Genomic DNA, 26,975 nt, shown 5'->3' on the forward strand with positions numbered 1-26,975 from the left:
CCTTGCAGGGCCCTAGTAAGAGTCTCCCGGTAACACTGTCTTCCATCCTATCAAGTTGTTTCCTCCAGTACCCACGGGAAAAGCAACAGCTCAAGCTCCTCCCCATCACATAACTAATGTGGAAACATTTATTTTCAGGTTACAGTGCCCAAGCCCAAAAAACAATAGGTAGCGTTATAAAGAACATTTTAATTGTATAAGGAACATCTCAGACATAAAGTGCTGTACATAGAACACGTCCAATAATGATTTAATTATTTCTCTGGGCAGAAACCTCATACGCATTTACAACATTTAATTTTAGTGTAAAAGAACCAAATGTATGGAACAACACAATTAAATCAGAGAAGGAACATAAACAATTGAAAAGTTTTTAAGACCAGGCTTCTTCAACGAGAAGCTTGTGAGCTACTGGTGGCTCTCCATCTGCCTGTGAGTAGCTATGTTTTGTGTATCCAGTCAAATAAATTAGAAGTTTTTGCTTGGTCAAATTAGTATATGTATACCGCAATTCAAAAATGTGTATCAGAGATGAAAATGTGTTTATTTTCAGAGCCTATATTTACCAAAATATGCTTAAAACTGATATTTGACATATAAAGCATGCAGCATTGGGCGACTTATCAACAATATTATTACCTTGGTATTATTACCTCGGCGATAGAGCATTGCATCTGTGCTGTTATGCATTAATGAAAGGAGTAGAGATTCCTGTTCTAGAGTATTTGAGTAATGTTTGAAGCTGATTGCTACTTTGCCATGCTAATTTTGACCAAATAGTAGAACAGCCTGTGAACAAATGTTTATTTTGTATTTTAAAAACAAGGGACGTACGTAGACACAACATAAGGATATAAAGCAAAGGTCGTTTACAAAAAGGTGGATTCTGGAAAAATTACAATTCATTGAATCGCTACATCTGCACCATTTACATTCACAAGTCAAAACCCCCCTTCAGTTTCCATTCAGGTTACATCCCAATCTGCACCTCAACAGAGCTAGTATTTTGTATTTGAGTCTGGCTGTCACCAGCTATCAAATACATGATATGAAAGTAAAAATAGCAGGGACCTTTTATTAGGACAATTCTAGACTGCATACTAAATCGTTTTTTTTTCTTCGTTTACATATCATGTATATTACTTAATAAAGCACAGTAACATCACTCATATTCAGAATTTGAGGGTCTGCGAGATAAACTAAATAGACCAGAATGTGGTGAAGCAAAAAAGTGGAAATATGAAGCAGAGCTGTGGGTAACACTGAATTAAAATTAGGCCTGGATGAAAATTAAATGAGGCTGTCTTAGTCTGATTAATTTAAAGAATTTCATGCCATGTTTGTATTGTGAAATTCAGAAAATGATGCCAATAATACACTTGGAGTATTTATTCCTCGTTGAAATTTACCACAAACATGCCAGCCACAGTAACAATTTATAGCAAAAGCACATGAACAACAGAAAGCAGGCGGCTGTTGTTCTATGTGCTTTTATTTTTTTTTGCACTATTATTTTACCACAAAAGTGTCCTCACATCAAAAATTAACGTGAAAATTAATTTTGCCCTAACATCTAGCGCTAAATGATACATTTGCGTTTTGCACAGTTATACATAATGTTAAATAATTTTACCAAAATTTGGCATAATTACATGGAAGCAAATTACTCCAATTTCGCACGTGCATAGAATAAATCTCCTCCCAGTACACTATACAACACCCATTCAACTCACCATAGACAAGTCCATGCCACAACTAGGTAGCACTTCCCTGCAACACTTTCTTCTACACCAATACAGAACTTTTCAACAACATCTTCCTTTACCTTAACCCACAAATACTTACAAGGCTCTGGTACCACTGTCCTGAATCCCCTTCCTCTACTATACCCAAAAATACAAATCTCAATTTCCCGCAATCCCTTTCTTTACACCAACCCACAAATCCCAGCTTGGCTCTGGTAACACTCCCATGCAACCCTCACATCACTCCAGTACACAAATCCCAGCAGGAGTCCAGTAAAAGTTCCTTGAAACCCCATTCTCTCTCCAAACCCTCAATACACTCTCATGCAAATTCTTCCACTACCAAAACACAGGAAAACCTGCTGGCTCAGTTAACATTCTCTTGAAACCTCTTTCCTATCTGAAAATACACAAATCCCTTTAGGATTCAGGGAGCACCATCATTCCACTACCCAAAGACACAAATATATGCCGGATTCTGGTAACATTGTGATTGTTCCCTTCCTCTACTCAAACGCTCAAGTCTTTTCAGTACTCTGGTAACACCCTCGTAGTGGTCGAATACATTCTTCCATATAGCTCCACACCCCCACCGTACCTCTATGTTTGAGACAGAGAAAACACCCTGCCCCCCTACTTCCAACCCACTGCAGGACCCCAGTAGTGCTATCCCTTATTGCCTACGAGATAACACAAATCCCGGACTGTCTGTAGAAACCAGGTAACATACCCTTAGAACACTTCAGCCATCCACGTGACTGAGATCCCTACAGAACATAGGTAATCAACATCACAACTGCATCTCCATTCACAATACACGAAGTCTGAGAGGCTTCGGACATTTCTGAGATCGAACACCATTCATAATCAACAACATGTTCGATTAGTGGCAGCTATTCCGTTTCCACCACCTCTCTCTTACAAAGACACACACACACACAAAGCCAAAACTGACACCAAATCACTCTACACACATTAGCAAAAAATCACATGAAAATACAAAAAGGCACGAATAGACAAAATAAGCACACATCTGTAGACATACCCAGCAAACACATTCACCCAGTTCACACAACGATGGAGGATCCATAATTTTTCCACCCAATTCATTGCATACGTTCAGAGCACTCCATACATTGAAATTCCAGGGGCAAGGCAGACACTCCTTTGAACCCTAGAGTGTACAGCACTTGCTTCTTCCTTTTAACAAAGCTCTCCTTTTCTGACAGCGGTGGCGTCGGACAGGATATCCATCCACTCCATGGGTCACCTGACACCAGCACTGTCCCCACAGAACCTTATCTCCTGTGACACCCGCAACCAGCATGGCTGCCATGGTGGCAGACTGGACGGGGCCTGGTGGTACCTGCGCCGTAGAGGGTAAGCTAATAGACATCACAGTAGACATCTTGACTTCCTGGCCTAGCACCAACTCAGGTTGAAATTTATCTAAAAATACTCTGACTTTTTCTAATGTCAAATGCATTTATGTGCCTTTATCTAGTGTCTAATACAATTTGTTTGGCCCAGTAGTACTTTTGGAATCTGGGTGCCATTTATAATTCTACTGTACTTGATGACTTGAGTCAAAGTGATCTTTTGAAATTGCATTTGGTTGTTTTTCACAATCCTTAGAAGAGAGTCTTAATGGATAGTGGCCGTAGAGGTTAGAACAGATCAGTGCATTGTATGGCAAGGGACTTCATCGGATAGTGGGCAGCAAGATTGTCTTATGGATCTGTCTGTAGTTTCATGTGCATGGATCTGTTTTCCAAAGGACATTGCCACTAGTTTACGGTACATCACACAGTTAAATGCATTCATAGAAGTACCAGGTAATGGAAACCCCGGGTAGCTGGGATGAAATGGGTGATAGCCAAGTAGTGCGCTCATAATCACCATGCACACACTTTGGGGGATAGACAGAACCATGTGTCCCAGGCGTTCAAGCTGCAGAAACAGACATCATTTAGGGATTGCCACTGGAGGTCCCCACGCTGCTTTTGCAACCTTAGTGTTATGGGCTAGTTTCACTAGTGTTGTATTATTTTGTTCTTGTGCTGTGTTTCTTTAAACCTTCGGATGTCATTGATGGCATCTCTTGTGTGGCGTTCCAGACTCCTGTAGAGATCAGTTGGAGCCTTTGACGGAGATGTTGCGTGTTGTTCCTTCATGAATGAGAAATAAACATTTTTTCTTTCTGACGTAACTCGCTTGTTTCCTTGCCATTGTAACAACTAGCCTCAGTGGTAATAAAAGCAGTGTCAAGGACAGAAGTTAGACAGTGTCCTGATGAGCAGTGTTTAGTTTTTGCAACTCCCACAGGTGGATTACACTTTCTGTTTGGTAAAATAAAGGCATTTATCATTGCAGCACTCTTGAGAATAGATCATAAACTGAGACAAATCAAAAAGTACACATTTTGTACACTTATTGTAATGCTTCATTTTAGTGAATACATGAAAAACAAACACTGCCAAAACCACTGTGTCTGGCCTTGGGATGCACCATATGCCTAGAATTGCAATTTTAAATTAAACAACATTGCCTAAAATAGACCAGTAAGGGTCCGTCCAAGCAAACATGGGCACTTAGAACAACTTGGAAACGTGTTATTTAGTTTAAATCTATGTCACAGAAACATATAATTCTTGCGAGTGCAAAGAAATACTGTAACCTGGAGACGTAGATTAGACAAGAAGGATGGCAAAATAACAATAAAGAATGGAAACAAGAAAATAATAATTGGAAAAGTAAATGTTAGCTCACCACCCCAGACATCCATTTCTTTTAGACAAATGTGCATATGTGAGTAGGCAAAATGCTTCCACTTACAGCACAAGGCAGCTAATGAATGAAAAGGTTGACCGATTGCTCCATCCTGTATGCTGCAGTGAGAGGACGACAAATGTGAATAACTATTGAATAGACCAATGGATAAATAGAGCTGACCCAAAAGACCTCGAAATTGGTATATGTCTGTTTTTTAGTTTACGTTTTTTTCCATTACATGAAGGTGGCTAAACAACTAAAACTGTCTCTAGGCCACACCCTTTGAATAATTTGAACAAAACAGTCATCTGTATGCTTTGCCAGTGTAATAGTTCCTTACTAGTGATCATGAATTAAGAAGTGTTATCAATGAGAAGGAGTAAATAGGTCAATAACGTAGTTCATAATCAATATATGTTCCATATGGCTTCATAGCGGTGAGCATAACCACTACTGTATTCTTTTAAACCTCTTTATTGTGAACCAATAGGCTTTCTGTTTGAGTTACAGCAGGCTTCCTTGGCATAAATGATTGTGATATTATGAGGATTAAGGTCACATGGCATCACTTTCTGGGATTCGTGGTCAAAGGTCATATGATGTCACTCTCTGTGACGTGATTGCTTTCAAAGGGTGTGTGGTGTCACTTCTGCTACCACTGGGATTTTGGTAAAGTGATCTTTACGACTGCAGGACACACAAAAAGTAAAAAGTAAATGAACGCTCTTACCGGGGTGATGTAAACTGCCACAAACATAGTAAGATGTTGTCTATTTTCTCTATTGTTCATTTTATTTTGCAATATTTCATATAGCGTGGCTTAGAGGAAGCATTACAAACATTTTTAGTGCAGCAAAGAAATGGTGCTATGCAGTAGTGTAAGGAACCTTGAGGGCCCCCTCTGAATTCAACCAGGAGCTCTCTGGCCAGGGTACTGTGCTGAGGGTCCCCCCTGGAGCTCGTACCTCACCCCCTCCCGCACCACGGGGGCCTTTGTTACTCCGCAGGTGCTATGCATTGGTCTGTATGGGATGTGGTGTGTGGCTAGACTACAATACAGAAACCAGTTTGGTTTTATATATTTGCAGTGTTTTTATTTCCACAGCACATACATTTAAAATGTTTGCACACCCTCTGGAAGGAGAAAATGTGGCTCATAATAAGTGATCAGTGTCTGCCAGTGTTCACAGCATTTCCTAGTGCTTTAGATAGACTGAATTGCCCTCGAACCACATCCCCAGATCAGACTTAAGCATGAAGGCAGAAGGGAGAAAGCAGAAAAAGAAGACAAAGATAAGAAAGAAAAGTGTCATAGTAAAAACATAGAAAAAAGGAAACAACACGAATTAGAAAAAGAGACAAGAAGCGTAGGGCTGTGAAAAGAATAGGTGGCCTCTACAGGGAGTGCAGAATTATTAGGCAAATGAGTATTTGGACCACATCATCCTCTTTATGCATGTTGTCTTACTCCAAGCTGTATAGGCTCGAAAGCCTACTACCAATTAAGCATATTAGGTGATGTGCATCTCTGTAATGAGAAGGGGTGTGGTCTAATGACATCAACACCCTATATCAGGTGTGCATAATTATTAGGCAACTTCCTTTCCTTTGGCAAAATGGGTCAAAAGAAGGACTTGACAGGCTCAGAAAAGTCAAAAATAGTGAGATATCTTGCAGAGGGATGCAGCACTCTTAAAATTGCAAAGCTTCTGAAGCGTGATCATCGAACAATCACGCGTTTCATTCAAAATAGTCAACAGGGTCGCAAGAAGCGTGTGGAAAAACCAAGGCGCAAAATAACTGCCCATGAACTGAGAAAAGTCAAGCGTGCAGCTGCCACGATGCCACTTGCCACCAGTTTGGCCATATTTCAGAGCTGCAACATCACTGGAGTGCCCAAAAGCACAAGGTGTGCAATACTCAGAGACATGGCCAAGGTAAGAAAGGCTGAAAGACGACCACCACTGAACAAGACACACAAGCTGAAACGTCAAGACTGGGCCAAGAAATATTTCAAGACTGATTTTTCTAAGGTTTTATGGACTGATGAAATGAGAGTGAGTCTTGATGGGCCAGATGGATGGGCCCGTGGCTGGATTGGTAAAGAGCAGAGAGCTCCAGTCCGACTCAGACGCCAGCAAGGTGGAGGTGGAGTACTGGTTTGGGCTGGTATCATCAAAGATGAGCTTGTGGGGCCTTTTCGGGTTGAGGATGGAGTCAAGCTCAACTCCCAGTCCTACTGCCAGTTCCTGGTAGACACCTTCTTCAAGCAGTGGTACAGGAAGAAGTCTGCATCCTTCAAGAAAAACATGATTTTCATGCAGGACAATGCTCCATCACACGCGTCCAAGTACTCCACAGCGTGGCTGGCAAGAAAGGGTATAAAAGAAGGAAATCTAATGACATGGCCTCCTTGTTCACCTGATCTGAACCCCATTGAGAACCTGTGGTCCATCATCAAATGTGAGATTTACAAGGAGGGAAAACAGTACACCTCTCTGAACAGTGTCTGGGAGGCTGTGGTTGCTGCTGCACGCAATGTTGATGGTGAACAGATCAAAACACTGACAGAATCCATGGATGGCAGGCTTTTGAGTGTCCTTGCAAAGAAAGGTGGCTATATTGGTCACTGATTTGTTTTTGTTTTGTTTTTGAATGTCAGAAATGTATATTTGTGAATGTTGAGATGTTATATTGGTTTCACTGGTAATAATAAATAATTGAAATGGGTATATATTTGTTTTTTGTTAAGTTGCCTAATAATTATGCACAGTAAGAGTCACCTGCACACACAGATATCCCCCTAACATAGCTAAAAATAAAAACAAACTAAAAACTACTTCCAAAAATATTCAGCTTTGATATTAATGAGTTTTTTGGGTTCATTTAGAACATGGTTGTTGTTCAATAATAAAATTAATCCGCAAAAATACAACTTGCCTAATAATTCTGCACTCCCTGTAGGCACATTCAGTGAAACACAGAACGGCTGATAAAGCAACTGCTCCCGCTCTCTATGTGCAGGCGGCACTGCCTGCACTTTAAAAGAGATACCCCAGCAGGTGGGTGAAGAAAATAACTGCACTCACCTTCAGGGGGATGTCTAGATTTTCCATTGGACCTCCTTCCATCCTTCGAGAGGGCTGCCCTCAGGTGTGGTGCACTGTTAGTTCTCCTTCTAAGGCCGGTTTGTCTATGCCCCCACATCCATAGTAGGATGCAACGCAGAGGCAAATGAGGGCATCACTGCCTCTGCGCAGAGGCAGGCATAGAAGCAAATGAGGGAACTCTCTCTCAAGATAACACTGATGTACGTGTGCACCAGTGCTATCATTATTAAGGAGGGGCACATACGGGTCTGCAACCCCATATATAATACTATTGTGCCCCGGGGGCGCACAAGGCAGGCTCACATGTCCGTTGCCTCTCGGGGCACCATACATAATACAGGCCCTGATCTTTTGCTGTAGGTGATAGCAACCTCACCCAACCAAACCACGGGATCCCCGCCCACTGCATCATAGGACCATCAACTTTGTATAACCTGAGGTAGTAATGGAGGTTAAACACCTGCTAAAGATAACAATGTGTTCCTTGCGGTGGGACAGGTTTGAATATTTGCAGGCCTGGCTTACACTTTATCCTTCCAAAGCTTTGCGGTCTATGCCTAAAATATGAAGAAGTCCACAAGTCGGGGGGTTCTAGAAATGTTGTAAGTGAAAAGCCTTGTATAACTGTTTCTTTTGTTTCCAGAGTGGTGACTGATGAATGTTACCCGTTCAGTAGCCAGGAGAAGGAGAGACCCCCTACCGGCGCCCCCTGCATGATGCACAGCCGGCCCACTGGCCGTGGCAAAAGGCAAGCCACAGCCCGCTGCCCCAACAGCCACAGCCAGGACAATGAGATCTACCAGTCAACCCCAGCCTACAGGCTTGCATCCAACGTGAGTAGCAGTGGGAAGGTGGAGGTGACACAACTCTATTTGCATGAATTGCTTAATTTGTAAAAGAAAGTGGGCTGGTGCCCAAAGCTCTGATTAGAAGCCTGTGGCCGACACTATTAAATGTCACCTGCTGAATACTAATGCTGCGTAGTGTTAAACAGAGGTGGGCGAGCCGACAAATTAACAGGAAGCGCCGAGCCAGAGCCGAGCTGAGGGTCTGGCTAGGCTCTAAGAGCCCATGCATGAGCTGAGCCATGAAATGCAGCTACACGTTATCCCATGCCGAGCAGTACCATCCAAAGTCCGGGAGACCTGGGGGTACAGGGTTTAGTTGACTTTTGTGGAACTGCTGGCAGTAAGCAAATGGCTTAGCGGTGTACCAGCCGCAATGTGATGGTGCCATTGAACGCCTTTGAATGGCTGGCCCTCAGCGCTCCATACACCTCTGCCTGTAGCACCGAGTGAGCCACAGGTATGCTGCTGCACCTGGTGTTTGCGCTCTAATCTTGGAGACTTTGTAAAAACTGCACAACTTCTGCCTTGCCACCTTTGCTTTGTTTTGTCTAGTGTTCCCTGAAGGGCTGTGTGACTGGCACCATTCTAACTGATGCCAGCAGGAGCCTTAGACCAAGAAGAAATTCTGTGCACACTTAAGATGTGCCTGCAGCGGTTGGGCTTGTTGTGTGTGGGGGGAGGCTAGCGCTCCCCCTAAGGATAGAGCCATCAGACCGCGGAGGCAGCCCGGCCAGGTCCGTGGTGTGGTTTGCGTTCCGCTTTGAGATCCCCGCACCTCCACTCCCGCATGGCACATTTCAACCTGAATGTCTAATACCCCCAGATTGAAGTAACGATATTTCAACACATCACCGTTTCAACTTCAGGAGAAGTTAAAATTCATGATACCTGGCTTAAATTCATGCAGATTGGGCCAATCGGGCACATTGAGTGGCATTTGCACAATCAGAAAGAGCATTTGCACTTCTAGTCAATTGAAGAAAACCAGCGATCATCTCCAAGTAAATCTCTGGGAAATAATGATCCCAGGTGCAGTAAGCCCTACTATAAGCCCTGCCTATTTTCTGTGAAATATTAGCTGTGTAGCATATGTGTGCTTCTTCCCATAACTTAGTTGACATATCTTATGAAGAAAGAAGGAGTGTGGTGCTTAACTCTGGACTAGGGGCCACTTCTTGGTTGATGCGGATTGGCTCATATTAACATCTGAATAGTCCAAGCCAATTAATGTGTAAGTAGAGAGGCTAGTGCTCTTCTTTGAGGGTAGAGTTGGCCAAGTGCAGAAGCGGCCCAGCTAGGTCTGTGGAGAGGCTTGCTCTCAGCTTCATGCTACCCCTCTTATTTTTTTTCTTTTCACTTTATTTACTAACAGGTGTTGTGTCCAAATATTTTTTATCCAGGGTGACAGTCCAAAAACTATACTCCGGCAGACTGAGGGATATATTTATTCTCTGTTTGGCAACAAATCTGTGTATTTTTTTATGCTAATTCGGAGCAATCTTATCTCCATATTGATATTTTTACGCTAGACCCTTCTAGCGTCAAAATATAGGCGTGAACGTAATTTTTTGTGGTGCCTGCTTAGCGCCATTATTTCACGCCTGGGTCAGACCAGGTGTTAGGGGACCTGTGGACCCATTTCCATGATCATACACCATGGAAGGGGCCCACAGGTGCCCGCCCCAGGAACACCCCCATCCACACCAGAAGAGCACCAGAGGATGGGGGACCCCATCCTGGGTAAGTAAGATAAGTATTGAAAAGTATTTTGTAATTTATTTTAAAGTGCCATTAGGGGCCCAACAAGGGCCCCCCTGCATGGTACTGGGTGCAGTAGGTGCAATAGCAATGCCCAAGGGACTCTGGTCCCCTGTGCTGGCCATTGGGGTGGTGGGCAGAGAGTGCAATGGTTATGCCCAGGGGACACTTGTCCCCTGTGCTGGCCATTGGGGTGGTGGGCGTGACTCCTGTCTTTCCTAAGACAGGAGTCATGTGTTTGGTGGTTGTGCACCAGGAAATGGAACTAGTCTGGTTAGAGGCTTTTTTTTGCCTCTAACCAGGCTAGTGTCATTTTCTGATGCACAACCGCCTCCTTCCCCCTCTTCTTCTTAGACGCTAGCCCATGATTTGCTCCGGCTTGCGCCATTCAATAAATACGGTGTAGGAGGCTGGCCTGGCTTGTAGTGGGTACCAGAGGTACTTACACCTTGTGCCAGGTCCAGTTATCCCTTATTAGTGTAGAAGAGGTGTTTCTAGCAGCTTAGGCTGATAGAAGGTAGCTATGGCAAAGCAGCTTAGGCTGAACTAGGAGACATGTAAAGCTCCTACTATACCACTGGTGTCATATGCACAATATCATAAGAAAGCACAATACACAGATATACTAAAAATAAAGGTACTTTATTTTTATGACAATATGCCAAAAGTATCTCAGTGAGTACCCTCAGTATGAGGATGAGAAATATACACAAGATATATGTACACAATACCAAAATTATGCAGTAATAGCAAAAGGAAGTAATGCAAGCAGTGTAAAGTTACAATAGATTGCAATAGGAGCACATAGGTATAGGGGCAACACAAACCATATACTCCAAAAGTAAAATGTGAACCACAAATGGACCCCAAACCTATGTGAGCTTGTAGAGGGTCGCTGGGACTGTAAGAAAACAGTGAGGGTTAGAAAAATAGCCCAATCCAAGACCCTGTAAGGTAAGTGTAAAGTGCACCTACAACCCCCAGAGAGCACAGAAGTCGTGATAGGGGGATTCTGCAAGGAAAACCAACACCAGCAATGCAACAACAGTGGATTTCCGGACCTGAGTACCTGTAAGACAAGGGGACCAAGTCCAAGAGTTGCGACAGTGTCGAGAGAGGGCAGGAGCCCAGGAAATGCCAGCTGAGGGTGCAAGGAAGCTGCCACCGGATGGAAGAAGCTTGATGTTTTGCAAGAACGAAGAGGACTAGGAACTTCCCCTTTGTAGAATGGATTTCCCACGTGATGAAGAAGCTTGCAGAGGTGTTCCCACGCAGAAAGACCGCAAACAAGCCTTGCTAGCTGCAAGGGTTGCGGTTAGGGTTTTTGGATACTGCTGTGGCCCAGGAGGGACCAGGATGTCGCCACTTGGATGAGGAGACAGAGGGGGCGCCCAGCAAGTCAGGGAGCCCTCACAGAAGCTGGCAGCACCCGGAGAAGTACCAGAACAGGCACTTAGAAGAGGAGTGAACTGGAGTCCACGCGAAGTCACAAAAGGGAGTCCCAAGACACCGGAGGACAACTCAGAAGGTTGTACACTGCAGGTTAGAGTGTCGGGGACCTAGGCTGGGCTGTGCACAAAGGAAATCCTGGAAGAGTGCACAGGAGCCAGAGCAGCTGCAAATCACGCGGTACCCAGCAATGCAGTCTAGCGTGGGGAGGCAAGGGCTTACCTCCACCAAACTTGGACTGAAGAGTCACCTGACTGTGGGAGTCACTTGGACAGAGCTGCTGAGTTCCAGGGACCACGCTTGTTGTGCTGAGAGGGGACCCAGAGGATCCGGTGATGCAGTCTTTTGTTGCCTGCGGTTGCAGGGGGAAGATTCCGTCGACCCACGGGAGATTTCTTCAGAGCTCCTGGTGCAAGAAGGAGGCAGGCTACCCCCAGAGCATGCACCCCCTGGAAACAGTTGAGAAAGCCGGCAGGATGAAGCGATACAAGGGTGCTGGTAGTCGTCTGGCTACTTTGTTGCGGTTTTGCAGGCGTACTGAGCAGTCAGCGGTCGATCCTTTGGCAGAAGGTGAAGAGGGAGATGCAGAGGAACTCTGGTGAGCTCTTGCATTCCTTATCTGAAGAATTCCCCAAAGCAGAGACCCTAAATAGCCAGAAAAGGAGGTTTGGCTAGCTAGGAAGGAGGATTGGCTACTAAGAGAGGCTACTAAGAGCCTATCAGAAGGAGTCTATGACGTCACCTGCTGACACTGGCCACTCAGAGCAGTCCAGTGTGCCAGCAACACCTCTGTTTCCAAGATGGCAGAGGTCTGGGCCACACTGGAGGAGCTCTGGGCACCTCCCCTGGGAGGTGCAGGTCATGGGAGTGGTCACTCCCCTTTCCTTTGTCCAGTTTCGCACCAGAGCAGGGCTGGGGGATCCCTGAACCGGTGTAGGCTGGCTTATGCAGAGATGGGCAGCATCTGTGCCCATCAAAGCATTTCCAGAGGCTGGGGGAGGCTACTCCTCCCCAGCCTTCACACCTATTTCCAAAGGGAGAGGGTGTTACACCCTCTCTCAGAGGAAATCCTTTGTTCTGCCTTCCTGGGCCAGGGCTGCCTGGACCCCAGGAGGGCAGAAACCTGTCTGAGGGGTTGGCAGCAGCAGCAGCCGCAGTGGAGACCCCGGAAAGGCAGTTTGTCAGTACCCGGGTTCTGTGCTAGAGACCCGGGGGATCATGGAATTGTCCCTCCAATGCCAGAATTGCATTGGGGGGACAATTCCATGATCTTAGACATGTTACATGGCCATGTTCGGAGTTACCATTGTGACGCTGTACATAGGTAGTGACCTATGTACAGTGCACGCGTGTAATGGTGTCCCCGCACTCACAAAGTCCGGGGAATTTGCCCTGAACGATGTGGGGGCACCTTGGCTAGTGCCAGGGTGCCCACACACTAAGTAACTTTGCACCCAACCTTCACCAGGTGAAGGTTAGACATATAGGTCACTTATAAGTTACTTAAGTGCAGTGGTAAATGGCTGTGAAATAACGTGGCTGCACTGGCAGGCCTGTGTAAGAATTGTCAGAGCTCCCTATGGGTGGCAAAAGAAATCCTGCAGCCCATAGGGATCTCCTGGAACCCCAATACCCTGGGTACCTCAGTACCATATACTAGGGAATTATATGGGTGTACCAGTATGCCAATGTGAATTGGTAAATTTAGTCACTAGCCTGTTATTGACAAATTTGGAAAGCAGAGAGAGCATAACCACTGAGGTTCTGGTTAGCAGAGCCTCAGTGAGACAGTTAGGCATCACACAGGGAACACATACATATAGGCCACAAACTTATGAGCACTGGGGTCCTGGCTAGCAGGGTCCCAGTGACACATAACAAACATACTGACAACATAGGGTTTTCACTATGAGCACTGGGCCCTGGCTAGCAGGATCCCAGTGAGACAGTGAAAACACCCTGACATATACTCGCAAACAGGCCAAAAGTGGGGGTAACAAGGCTAGAAAGAGGCTACTTTCTCACACACGGCGCCCAGCTGGCGTTATTAAATGACGCAAGCCGGCGCTAAACTTTTTGCCTCAGAACTGCGTTAACGCAGTTTTGTGGCAAAAAGAATAAATATGGGCCTGAATACCATGAAAGCATGTTAAAAATCAAAATCCAATCCCCTTAGAAATAAGTTCCTACATGCTACTCTATTGAGAGGTCCGAATTTGATCTTTTCCTTTTTCCAAAAAGAGAATACTCTGTCAATCACTAAGTATGATGCCCTCCCCTCTAATCTGGAGACATGCAATATCACCACAAAAACCGAATTAAAGGTCAGTTCGTCTCAATCTTCTGTTCAGCTACCATCTGCTTCAAATGAGGTAACTCGGTGCCTTAGAAGCCTGATAGTTTTCATAATGAGGACTGAACGATACCAGGCTTGAATTCAAATTCAAGATGCCCTTCCCTAATAATGACGTGTTCTTCTAAGAATCCTTCGTGTCCGGGGCAAGCTACCAGCCTTAATCTGTTTAATAGTACTCCGTCAGATCAATCATCTATAGTTCTACGAACTTCTGTAACACCTGAATTGTGAATACTTGAGAACCTGCCTTGTACCCGTCGTGGACAATACACACACGTTTCGAAGTCACTTTTGTGCATAGAAACTGTTTTGTCATCAGTATTATCTCTTTTGGAGAAGTCAGTGAATAACTCGGACCATATTCAAGATGTCTTATTGGTAATATTGAAGGTGTTGTTGAGTTCAAAGGAGGAAGGGGTGTTTTCTAATCAAGCACTTCTAAAAGCTACAAATGAGGCATGTAATAGACTGGGACTTCTGGATTGTAGCCTGCAAGTAGAGCACTCTCAGCCTCAGAAGAGCAACAACAATTCCTCCTTACTGTTAGTTTATAATCAGGGCTCGCAAGCCAACAAATCACAAATTAAGCTGGCAGTGGCATCTATAAAGAAGAAACATAATGAAGATTGTTCTATATACTCACTAAAACATCTGTTTGATCCTGACCCTGTTAGCCCAGTGGGCCCAAGTACTTCAGTGAATACCTCCTACTACTGCCCCAGAGATTTCACCTATTTTTACACCCTATGATCGATCCGCAGTGGGCTCAGCAGCTCTTGAGGCTCCTAAACAAATGAAGGGAAGATCCAAGCTAAAAAAACAAGTCTTGTGAAAAAAGAATAAAAGGAGACTCTCTAAGAAAAATGCACGGAATTTTCAGTTCCAAGAACTGGGTGAATCTGGTGCCCACATCCTTAAAAACTGGGGAGAACTCCACTAATCTTCACAGCAACGGATCTCTATCTGGCGCCAAAGGAGGTCTGGCTGTAAGGAAGGATTATTGCAATATAATAAATTTGCCAGCTAGTAGAGAAGCTGTTGTACATGATATAAATTCAGGGCCTTCTGAATCACAGATAGTAGACCTAGATTCACTAGTTGCTTGTTTTTGTTTAGCTTCACAGGAAGTTAAGAACATTTCGCTGACTAAGGGTTCTGAACATTTACCTCCGTATGTTCCAGTTGATACCTCTGTGCTAGATTTTGTGGCCCTCTTTGATTTTGAAATAAATATGACTCATTCTTTCTTATTAACCTGTTATGCTGAGATTGAAAACTTTAAGATGATTCAATCCAATTACATTTTTTGGTACCCTTAAAGTATCTTCCAGCAGCATCAAAAACAAGGGTTCAGTTCCACTCTAAAATTATTACAGATTTGATTCTTAAAAATACTGACTCACTTCATTGCAGAGGTATTGATGTAATTCCCGTAGTTAGGAAGAATAGGATGTTTAACCGTTGTCAAGAGATTTTGAAATCATCAATTCTGGAGTAGCAATCACTCCCTTTTAATGAGTTATCTGCATTTAATTTAAAATCTCCCTCTCTCTAACTATAACCGCTGCTGAATTTCTATGGTTTTGTACTTTTGAACTGTGAGCCTAACTATAATGTCCTTTAACCTTTAGTTCTCTAAATGAATTTACATATAGTGACGGGTAGTTTAGTTAGATCAGCATTTCCATAGAAAATGCTTTTTTTTGCTAATAACTTTGGCCTCATTGGATGAATCCTACGAAGCTTTCCAAAAAGGTGCTTCTATTTCACTTGTCTGTGCACGGAAAGTTTCGGAGTGATCCTTCAAGGGGGGTTGAGAAAAAAGGGGGTCCTAACACACAAAATCCCAAGGCTTTTTCAATAGACTTCTTTAAGAAGCACTACTGAAAAAACTGCTGAGCAGACTTACACCAAATTTGGCAGGATGCTAGATTTTGGTACTCAGATTGAGCTTTTTGTGATTTGTCTAGGTCCTGTGGCCAAAGGCCATATCAGGTGGTGATTTGTCTTTACTTATAGTGATAAAATATTACTTTATGTTAAAAAAACTGAAATTCACTGAAAAAACAAAGGTTAAAGTAAAGTTATAGTTAGGTGTGGTAAAATATGTGTTTTTGATTTTAAAAACCTTAGCAATCAACTGAAAAAAACAAAAGGTTAAAGTAACATTGTATTTAGGTGAATATGTCAGTGAGACTAAAAAAAAACACAGAAATTCACCAGTTATAGTTAGCAGAGCTAACTATGATTTGTACCCTCACCAGGCACTGCTTATTGCATCACTCAATACATGTTCTATGACATCATTTATGACATCAGTGATAATATCTAAATTTACATTGATGACATAACTGATAATTTCACTGAGGACATCATCCAGCTTCCTTTTGACACAGTACTGTATAAACTATGACGGAAATGGCCATCTATACAGGGTCACCCGCAAACGTTTTGCCTTCCTCCTCCTACTTATGCTGAAGTTTTGTTCTTGTTGGCCTTAGGAATCTCAGCACTTTACTACTGCTACCCAGTGCTGAAATGTTTGTGTTCTCTCCCTAAAGCATGGTTTAATCGATGAATACCTAATGAGCATATTTAATTTACTTGTAAGTCCCTTGAAGAGTGGTGTACAATATTCCCAGGACATGTAGATTGAATGCTACAAGTGGGCCTGCAGCACTTACTGTGCCACCCACCTACGTAGCCCTTTAAAACATTACAGGCCTGTCATTGCAGCCTGAATGCAGTGTTGCACTGCCATAACAACTTGACATGTAAAACCCCTTGCTTAGCCTTAAACTCTGCTTTTATTACATTTAGGTCACCCCTAAGTTAGGCCCTGGGTAGCCCTGAGGGCAGGATGCTGTATAATTAAAATATAAGACATGTACTTTAAAGTTAGTTTCTCAGGTCCTAGTAGTGAAAAACTCCCCAATTCAATGTTCTCTACTGTGAGAAATACCCTTCCCATAGGTACAGCATCCATTTTAGGACATCCTCACTCCTCATCCCTGTAGGAGGCTGGACTGGCTTGTAGTGAGTACCAAGGGGTACTTGCACCTTGCACCAGGCCCAGTTATCCCTTATTAGTGTATAGGGTGTCTAGCAGCTTAGGCTGATAGATAATGGTAGCTTAGCAGAGCAGCTTAGGCTGAACTAGGAGACGTGTGAAGCTACTACAGTACCACTTAGTGTCATATGCACAATATCATAAGAAAACACAATACACAGTTATACAAAAAATAAAGGTACTTTATTTTTATGACAATATGCCAAAGTATCTTAGAGTGTACCCTCAGTGAGAGGATAGGAAATATACACAAGATATATATACACAATAGCAAAAATATGCAGTATAGTCTTAGAAAACAGTGCAAACAATGTATAGTTACAATAGGATGCAATGGGGAAACATAGGGATAGGGGCAACACAAACCATATACTCCAGAAGTGGAATGCGAACCACGAATGGACCCCAAACCTATGTGACCTTGTAGAGGGTCGCTGGGACTATTAGAAAATAGTGAGAGTTAGAAAAATAACCCTCCCCAAGACCCTGAAAAGTGAGTGCAAAGTGCACTAAAGTTCCCCTAAGGACAAAATAGTCGTGTTAGAGGGAGAATGCAAGGAAAACACAAATCAGCAATGCAACAACGATGGATTCCTGTCTGAGGGTACCTGTGGAACAAGGGGACCAAGTCCAAAAGTCACAAGCAGCTCGGAGATGGGCAGATGCCCAAGAAATGCCAGCGGTTGGTGCAAAGAAGCTCTTACTAGGCTGAAGAACTGTGAATACTGCAGGAACGACAAGGGCTAGAGACTTCCCCTTTGGAGGATGGATCCCCCACGCCTTGGAGAGTCGTGCAGAAGTGCTTTCCCGCCGGATGGACGCCAACAAGCCTTGCTACACGCAAATCGTGCGTTTGGCGTTTTTGGACGCTGCTGGGGCCCAGGAGGGACCAGGAGGTCGCAAATTGGATCTTCAGAGAGAGGGGACGTCGAGCAAGACAAAGAGCCCTCACTGAAGCAGGTAGCACCCGGAGAAGTGCCAGAAACAGGCACTACGAGGATGCGTGAAACGGTGCTCGCCGAAGTTGCACAAAGGAGTCCCACGTCGCCGGAGACCAACTTAGAAAGTCGTGCAATGCAGGTTAGAGTGCCGTGGACCCAGGCTTGGCTGTGCACACAGGATTTCCGCCGGAAGTGCACAGGGGCCGGAGAAGCTTGCAAAGTCGCGGTTCCCAGCAATGCAGCCCAGCGAGGTGAGGCAAGGACTTACCTCCACCAAACTCGGGCTGAAGAGTCACTGGACTGTGGGAGTCACTTGGACGGTGTCGCTGGATTCGAGGGACCTCGCTCGTCGTGCTGAGAGGAGACCCAAGGGACCGGAGATGCAGCTTTTTGGTGCCTGCGGTTGCAGGGGGAAGATTCCGTCGACCCACGGGAGATTTCTTCGGAGCTTCTGGTGCAGAGAGGAGGCAGACTACCCCACAGCATGCACAAGCAGGAAAACAGTCGAGAAGGCGGCAGGATCAGCGTTACAGAGTTGCAGTAGTCGTCTTTGCTACTATGTTGCAGGTTTGCAGGCTTCCAGCGCGGTCAGCGGTCGATTCCTTATCAGAAGGTGAAGAGGGAGATGCAGAGGAACTCGGCTGAGCTCATGCATTCGTTATCTGCAGTTTCCCCAGAGACAGAGACCCTAAATAGCCAGAAAAGAGGGTTTGGCTACCTAGGAGAGAGGAAAGGCTACTAACACCTGAAGGAGCCTATCACAAGGAGTCTCTGACGTCACCTGGTGGCACTGGCCACTCAGAGCAGTCCAGTGTGCCAGCAGCACCTCTGTTTCCAAGATGGCAGAGGTCTGGAGCACACTGGAGGAGCTCTGGACACCTCCCAGGGGAGGTGCAGGTCAGGGGAGTGGTCACTCCCCTTTCCTTTGTCCAGTTTCGCGCCAGAGCAGGGGCTAAGGGGTCCCTGAACCGGTGTAGACTGGCTTATGCAGAATTGGGCACCTCTGTGCCCAACAAAGCATTTCCAGAGGCTGGGGGAGGCTACTCCTCCCCTGCCTTCACACCATTTTCCAAAGGGAGAGGGTGTCACACCCTCTCTCAGAGGAAGTTCTTTGTTCTGCCATCCTGGGCCAGGCCTGGCTGGACCCCAGGAGGGCAGCTGCCTGTCTGAGGGGTTGGCAGCAGCTGCAGTGAAACCCCAGGAAGGGCAGTTTGGCAGTACCAGGGTCTGTGCTACAGACCACTGGGATCATGGGATTGTGCCAACTATGCCAGGATGGTATAGAGGGGGCAATTCCATGATCATAGACATGTTACATGGCCATATTCGGAGTTACCATGGTGAAGCTACATATAGGTAGTGACCTATATGTAGTGCACGCGTGTAATGGTGTCCCCGCACTCACAAAGTTCAGGGAATTGGCTCTGAACAATGTGGGGGCACCTTGGCTAGTGCCAGGGTGCCCTCACACTAAGTAACTTTGCACCTAACCTTTACCAGGTAAAGGTTAGACATATAGGTGACTTATAAGTTACTTAAGTGCAGTGTAAAATGGCTGTGAAATAACGTGGACGTTATTTCACTCAGGCTGCAGTGGCAGGCCTGTGTAAGAATTGTCAGAGCTCCCTATGGGTGGCAAAAGAAATGCTGCAGCCCATAGGGGTCTCCTGGAACCCCAATACCCTGGGTACCTCAGTACCATATACTAGGAAATTATAAGGGTGTTCCAGTAAGCCAATGTAAATTGGTAAAAATGGTCACTAGCCTGTTAGTGACAATTTAAAAGTAATGAGAGAGCATAACCACTGAGGTTCTGGTTAGCAGAGCCTCAGTGAGACAGTTAGGCACCACACAGGAAACATATACATGCACACCTATGAGCACTGGGGCCCTGTGTGACAGGGTCCCAGTGACACATACATATAGGCCACAAACCTATGAGCACTGGGGTCCTGACTAGCAGGATCCCAGTGACACATAACAACCATACTGAAAACATGGTGTTTTCACTATGAGCACTGAGGCCTGGCTATCAGGATCCCAGTGAGACAGTGAAAACAGTGACAAACACCCTGACATACACTCACAAACAGGCCAAAAGTGGGGGTAACAAGGCTAGAAAGAGGCTACCTTCTCACAATCCCTACTTATCATTCCTGCTTATCATCCCTACTTCTCATCCATCATCCCTACTTCTCCTCCATCATACATCATCCCTACTTCTCATTCATCATCCCTACTTCTCATCCATCATCCCTACTTCTCTTCCCTGCATCTCATCCCTGATTCTCTTCCATCATCCCTACTTCTCATACATCTTCCCTACTTATCTTCCATCATCCCTACTTCTCATCCATGCTTCTCATCCATCATGCCTACTTCATCCCTACTTCTCATCCATCAGACATCATCCCTACTTCTCATCCATCATACATCATAGCTACTTCTCTTCCATCATATCTACTTCTCATCCATCATACATAATCCCTACTTCTCTTCCATTATCCCTACCTTCTCATCCCTGCGTCTCATCCCTACTTCTCATCCATCATCCCTACTTCTCATCCATCATACATCATCCCTACTTCTCATTCATCATACCTGCTTCTCTTCCATCGCCCCTACTTCTCATCCATCATACATCATCCCTACTTCTCATCCATCATCCCTACTTCTCACCCATCATACATCATCCTTACCTCTCATCCCTCATTCTTACTTCAAATATTTTCTTAGTCCGAAGATAAGCACTGACCAGGTCCAATCCACGTTGCATCTGAACCACACTCCATTGCGTTCGACCTTAACTTTTGACTTTGCCCTGGTCTAGCGCAACCAGATGTCGGCAGTTGGTGCTTTTGACTTTTAGGTGCTATTTTGAACCTAAAACTTTAACAATTCCTAACTCTAAACAGCTTATTAAAATGTACTCTCTTTTTCTAAATTGGTTTGGGATTTTTATTGTGTTGTATTTTCACTTTATTTCTGTTTGTGTGCTGCATAAATACTTTACACATTCCTTCTAAGTTAAGCCTGAGTTTTTTTGTGCCAAGCTACCCAGGGTTAAGCACAGGGTAATTTAGTGACTTTTTTAGGGCTCACACCCCAGTCAACCAACAACCCAGTTTCTCACAAACTACTATGGCATTAGATGCCTGGAAGTAAGTAAAAAGTAGCTCAGAATAATATGAAGCATCATTGATGCCATCACAGATACAACTGCCTTAGTTGTTGCAAGCAAGTGTCATTTGCAATTTTGACGGTATATCATACAATTCTCAGGCAGCCTAGTTCACATTAACAATCAACCACAGATACACAGGAAATCCTCATTGCACATTCTGTTCAATATGTATTCAGAGAAAGCCAGGTTCCTCAAAATACTCAACATCTACTCCCAAAAAAATGCCCTACTATGGACAGCTTTTATCTGTATCAAACCTCTCAGAGTCACTGAACCTACATTGAGAAATTAAGTTGATATGTGTAGAAAAGTGGGTAGTGTAAACAGTGTTTACTCAATAAAGAGAGTTTACTCTGTACAACACTGTTTGCAGAGAGCGAAAGTCTTATGAGAAATACACCACAGAGTACTAAAAAAGTATCTGCTATAAACCATGCTCATGCTATGGAGCACTTGTCAAAAAAGGCACTATTTGCTTAAAATAACCAATGACTGAAGGTGCTAAAGATCATATTACCTTCAACCTTCATACTGTGGTGAAAACTTCACAAATAGCCCATCTTCTACAGAAAAAGAAGCACATGTACACAGTTTAGTACCTGGTGTACGCAGCCTTTTATGGTATGTAGAGTTTGACACACTGAGATTATGCTGTCTAATAATTCAAGGCTTCTTACAATACTTTGTATCTACTGCATAGAATATTTGTCCTGCTAGAAACATTTTCTGCAGAAACAGAAAAGTTGTGTGGAACATACTGGACACAAGTCATCAACGGTCATCTGCACACAGAGTTACTCTCCAATACAAACATTTACAATGTGTTCAATACCACTACACACCTATGATGCATTAGGAGCACATTTGTTTTGTAAACACTGGCACTGATTAGCTAGACTCCTGTTGTATAAAATGAAGTAGAAATGTAATGTGGTAGTTACCCGCAACTATTTAAACTATGGAACAAGCTAACAACTAACACAATCAGTGATGCTATCAATGATGCCATTTGAGATGCAATCAGGAATATCATAAACAGTGTCATAGAACATGTCATGAGTAATGTAATATTTGAGATCATAAGCAGTGCATGGCGGGGTCGCTAGTTATAGTAGCTCTGGTAACTATAACTGATAAATGCCTGTATTTTTTTAGTTCAGGATGTAATGTTGTCACTGACATATTCACTTAACTATAACATTACCTTCACCTTTGGGATAGATAGATAGATAGATAGATAGATAGATAGATAGATAGATAGATAGATAGATAGATAGATAGATAGATAGATAGATAGATAGATAGATAGATAGATAGATAGATAGATATCCCCCCCAGACATGTTATCACTCAGATAAAGGTATCCAAGGCTCAGCGGGCCTGCCCCTCGCAGGCATTTTGCTATTCAGATACAAGGACATCAGGACCTTGACAGCCTGTTCTGGACTGTACCTCCCAGATCATGCATATATGAAAGACAGAGCTCAGTGGGCTTACCCCTACCAGGCATGTTACAATGAGGATACATGGAGCCAGGGCTCAACAGGCCAGTTTGTCCAAGCGATGAGCACTTATGTATACAGGGAGCCGGGGCTCAGCCGGGGCTCAGTGGGCCTGTTTTCACAGGCATGTCACCTTTCACATACTGGGAGCTGGTGCTCAGCAGGCCTGTCTCTCCCAGACAGGTTAACACGCACATACTGTGCAGATGCAGGGAGCCAGAGCTCAGCTGGCCTGATACTCCCAGACAAAGTACTATGCATATTTAGGAAACCAGGGTTTTTCAGGCCTATCCATCCCAGATATTTTACCATGCAGAAAGGAGTTGGGGCTCAGATGGCCTGTCCCTCCTTGACATTTTATTATTTACTATTCAGATACAGGATAATCAGGACCCTACTGGCCTGTCCTGTCCCTCCCAAACCATACAGATACAGGAAGCAAGGGGTCACCAAACTTGTCCCTGTAAGTTATGGTACTATCCAGATACTGGGAGCCAGGGCTCATTGGACCTGTCCCTAAGGCATACTACTATCCAGATACAGGAGCCAGGGCTCAGCAGACCTGCCCCTAATGCATGTTACTGTCTAGGTACAAGGAGCCAGGGCTCAGTGGACTAGTCACTCTAAGGCATGTTACTATCTAGATGAAGGGAGACAATGCTCAGTGGACCTGTCCCTCCAAGGCATGTTACTATTCAGATACAGAGACCCAGAGCTCATTGGATCTGTCCATAAGGTATGCTACTATCCAGATACAGGGAGCCAGGGCTCAGCAGACCTGTCCCTAACGCATATTACTATCTAGGTACAAGGAGCCAGGGCTCAGCGGACTAGTCACTCTAAGGCATGTTACTATCTAGATAAAGGGAGCCAGAGCTCAATAGACCTGCCCCTCTAAGGCATGCTACTATGCAGATACAGAGTACCAGGGCTTAGCAAGAATGTCCATCCTAGATATGTTACCATGCAGATAAAAGTATTTAGGACACAGCTGGCCTAGTCAGAGGTTTGATTGTTCCTTATAAGGACATCGCCAACTTGCTTACAGAACAAAAGACTATCTTCCGTGACCTATTCAAACCTAAACCAATATATTTGTTTTTCAGGAAAAAGAGATCATGAAGGAAGTGATGGAGAATGGACCTGTGCAAGGTGAGCCTCGAATTCCGTGCCTGTCTCACATTCTAGTCAAGAGAATGGAGCCCCAAACAGAGGCAGGTTCAATAGACCCATAGACATTCCTGGAGTCCCACACCTAGAAAAATTCATGAGTGCCGCTGACGTTAATATGTCTCACACTAGGTGTAGATGATGATTTTTAATACACTTTCGTCTCTGGGTGAAGATAGGACATTTCTCCCCCCTTGCCTTCAGCTGAAATTTCCTGACTGATTCGTTGATGTGAACTTTGAAGCATAGATCCTACTCCAATTATCATTCACACTCCAGGGTGTTCCACATGTACGACATCTAGGGACAAGGGATTCTCATGTCAGCCTCAGCCCTACCCATGGTGCCCACTTTGGCCAGGTTAGGAATGCCAGGGATAGTCTCGGTGGACAGTGCTGGGTGTAGGGACTGGGTGGTGGGGTGTTCAGAACTCACATTATTGGCCATCTAGTGATACAATTTGTCAATAGGACAATTGCAAATGTTGGGGATCCAAATTCTGTATGGTTCCAAACATTATGGCCCTCATTATGAACACGGCGGTGTTTGCCGCCTTGTTCAGGCTGGTGGTCATTTAACTGACCGCCAGCCCCCCTGGGACCCTGCCGGCCGCATAAAGAACATTTCACTGGGCCGGCGGGTGGAAACATTGTTTCCGCCCAGCGGCCCAGCAGAATGCCTGGCCGGGACATTGCCAGCGGCTCCACATTGACCCGCCATCAATGCCTCTGTGCGGCAGGTGCAGCTGCACCCGTCGCGCAGATCACTGCCCGTAAATCGGGCAGTGACCTGCGCGATGGGGCACTGCACAGGGGCCCCTGCACTGCCCATGCCAGGGGGCCCCAAAATCGCCCCAAGATACCAATTCCGCCAGCCTTTCCCTGGCAGTGTGAACCGCTGGGGAAAGATTGGCGGAATGGGTATCATTATGTGGAGGGCAGCGCTGCTTGCAGAGCTGCCCTGTCGGATAGGAATACACTGCCCCCGCCAGCATTACCACTGGCAGTGGCAGTGTATCCCATTGTGGGGTTTTGGGCGGGACATTATATGGCGGTCTGGGTCACCATGCCGGATGGCGGTATTTCCCGCCACCGCCGGCATGGAGGCCCAGACCGCCAAGATCTTAATGAGGGCCAATGTATAAGAAGCTGTAGTGCCATATGTGTGTGGTTTAAATGAGATAATCGGAAGATATTTAACTACTCTGTGCTCTCAGTGATTGATGCTGCTTTTGGGCAAGCTGATGGATGGTTGCCACAAAGCCATGAAGAGGCATGTTGGGAAAAGGGGAGAAATCTTATATATTGACAGCTATATATATATGCACTTATGACTACCCAGAAACCCACCCCTTTATTCTTTATCCCTAGCTGCCTTTGTCATTATTTGAGTGTCATAAGCAATCTGGAATGTGATTGGATCGGACTCCACGAGTGATCTCTGACCACCTATCCTTTCTCTTGCAGCAATCTTGGAAGTACACGAGGACTTCTTCGTGTACAAGAGCGGCATTTACCGACACACTCCAGTGAGGCTCGCCAAACCAGAACGCTACCGGCGGCAGGGCACGCACTCCGTGAAGATCACTGGGTGAGTTGTGCGCGCTGATTGTTGCTAAAGTCAGATGCACTTTCCACGGAGGTGCAGGCTGGTAGTACTGCTGAGAGCGGCAGGTTCTCTCTCATTAAAATATAGCGGTCAGGTTGTACACTACTATTCACTTAAGAGGTAGTGGTCATACTGACACGTGTTACTTCTGTGAGTACTGTGGTATTAAAGGCAATCAGCCTGTTGGGGGTGCTTGCAGAGTCTTACCTGCCCTGCAGGGAAGCACTGGTACCACTCCATTTAATGGATAACTGCCATGCTGAAACGTGTCCCATATAGGGAACGGCAGCCCTTCCGAGTAGCGCTACTGTTGTCCCCTTAAGGAATATCAACAGTGCTAGTGTTGAGACCAAGGCGGGGTGGGTATGTGGCTTGTATTTATGGTGGCATTCCATAGGAATATGTGACGTATACCGGGTTCGAGGGTGACTTCTGGCGCTTTTTCATAACAAACTAGCATAACTGAGGCGACCTTTGTCCTGGAGCCGTGGTATCGCTGGCTGTGTATGATGGAGTCAACAAGTTGTTGCCTTGGAAACGATTTCCAACATGGAAAAGCAAGCAAAATACTCTGAGGTGGCTGCCAGCTCCCCCGCCCCACACCCCCACAGGCACACCACCACCACCACAGTTCTTCTCACCAGTCATGCCTTTCCTCATTATATTTCCCAGCTCTTCTCCAGGTGAATTTCCTCACCTGCCCTGCCTAGCACCTCGATAAAGACAGATTTCTGAACACTTCATCGTGGGTATGGTAGTGGCAAGCGCTGTATTATACAGCTACCGCATAAATCAATTTCGAGAATAAAAATTGGGTGCATCAGAGGGCTAGGGAACCTCCATGTCCTGCCTCCTGCTTCCATACCTACTTGTAGATACATTCGCTGCGTTCGAAGAGTGATTCACGCCCCAGACAAGGCCACAGACCGCCGCGATTTGCATTAGTTTTGCAGGTACCCTTTCACAGTGTGTTGTTTGAGAAATGTTTGTTGTATTATTTCCTGTTTAGGAAAAATTGGGGACATAGCTTCAAACATGGGGCATATTAATTCAGTTCCAGTGACAATAGATAGCAGCACTGACTTTTACAGAAGAGGTTTAGTCTGTGATGTAAAAGTAAACCTTACTTTATGGAACACGATATCTTGTAGCGCCCCTTTCTGCCTCGTCCCATTCTAATATGTTCACCTGCTCTCGAAACAGGAGGGCCTTGTTGAAATAAAAGCCCAAGCATTTTTATTCCTGTGATGGCATCTCGCAAAATTCCTACTGCTGATGTTTGCACGTGTCATGTTATTTTGTTTTTTGTTATGCTTCTTTGCATAATTTGTCACCATAGAAAATAGTTTTACGCAGCAAATGTCTGCATGGGATTGTGCAGCTGGTGTTTGTAGTGGCCGTGGGGCATTTTATACTCAAATCAGTCTCTCACTATTATCTTGGGTGAGTTTTGTATGCAGAG

General features: G+C 44.9%; 1 protein-coding gene across 2 annotated transcripts in view; it reads left to right on the forward strand.

The window, feature by feature from the left end:
• TINAGL1 (tubulointerstitial nephritis antigen like 1) overlaps positions 1-26,975 on the forward strand; it is a 121,222-nt gene that overhangs the window by 85,710 nt on the left and 8,537 nt on the right. For both annotated transcript variants that reach the window (XM_069223290.1, XM_069223289.1), the window contains 4 exons: positions 2,975-3,125; positions 8,271-8,460; positions 23,842-23,887; positions 25,372-25,495. In XM_069223290.1, the coding sequence (XP_069079391.1) occupies positions 2,975-3,125; positions 8,271-8,460; positions 23,842-23,887; positions 25,372-25,495 (511 nt within the window). The remainder of the gene's footprint in view (positions 1-2,974; positions 3,126-8,270; positions 8,461-23,841; positions 23,888-25,371; positions 25,496-26,975) is intronic.

Source organism: Pleurodeles waltl, chromosome 3_1, assembly GCF_031143425.1.
Source record: "Pleurodeles waltl isolate 20211129_DDA chromosome 3_1, aPleWal1.hap1.20221129, whole genome shotgun sequence".
Taxonomy (NCBI): domain Eukaryota; kingdom Metazoa; phylum Chordata; class Amphibia; order Caudata; family Salamandridae; genus Pleurodeles; species Pleurodeles waltl.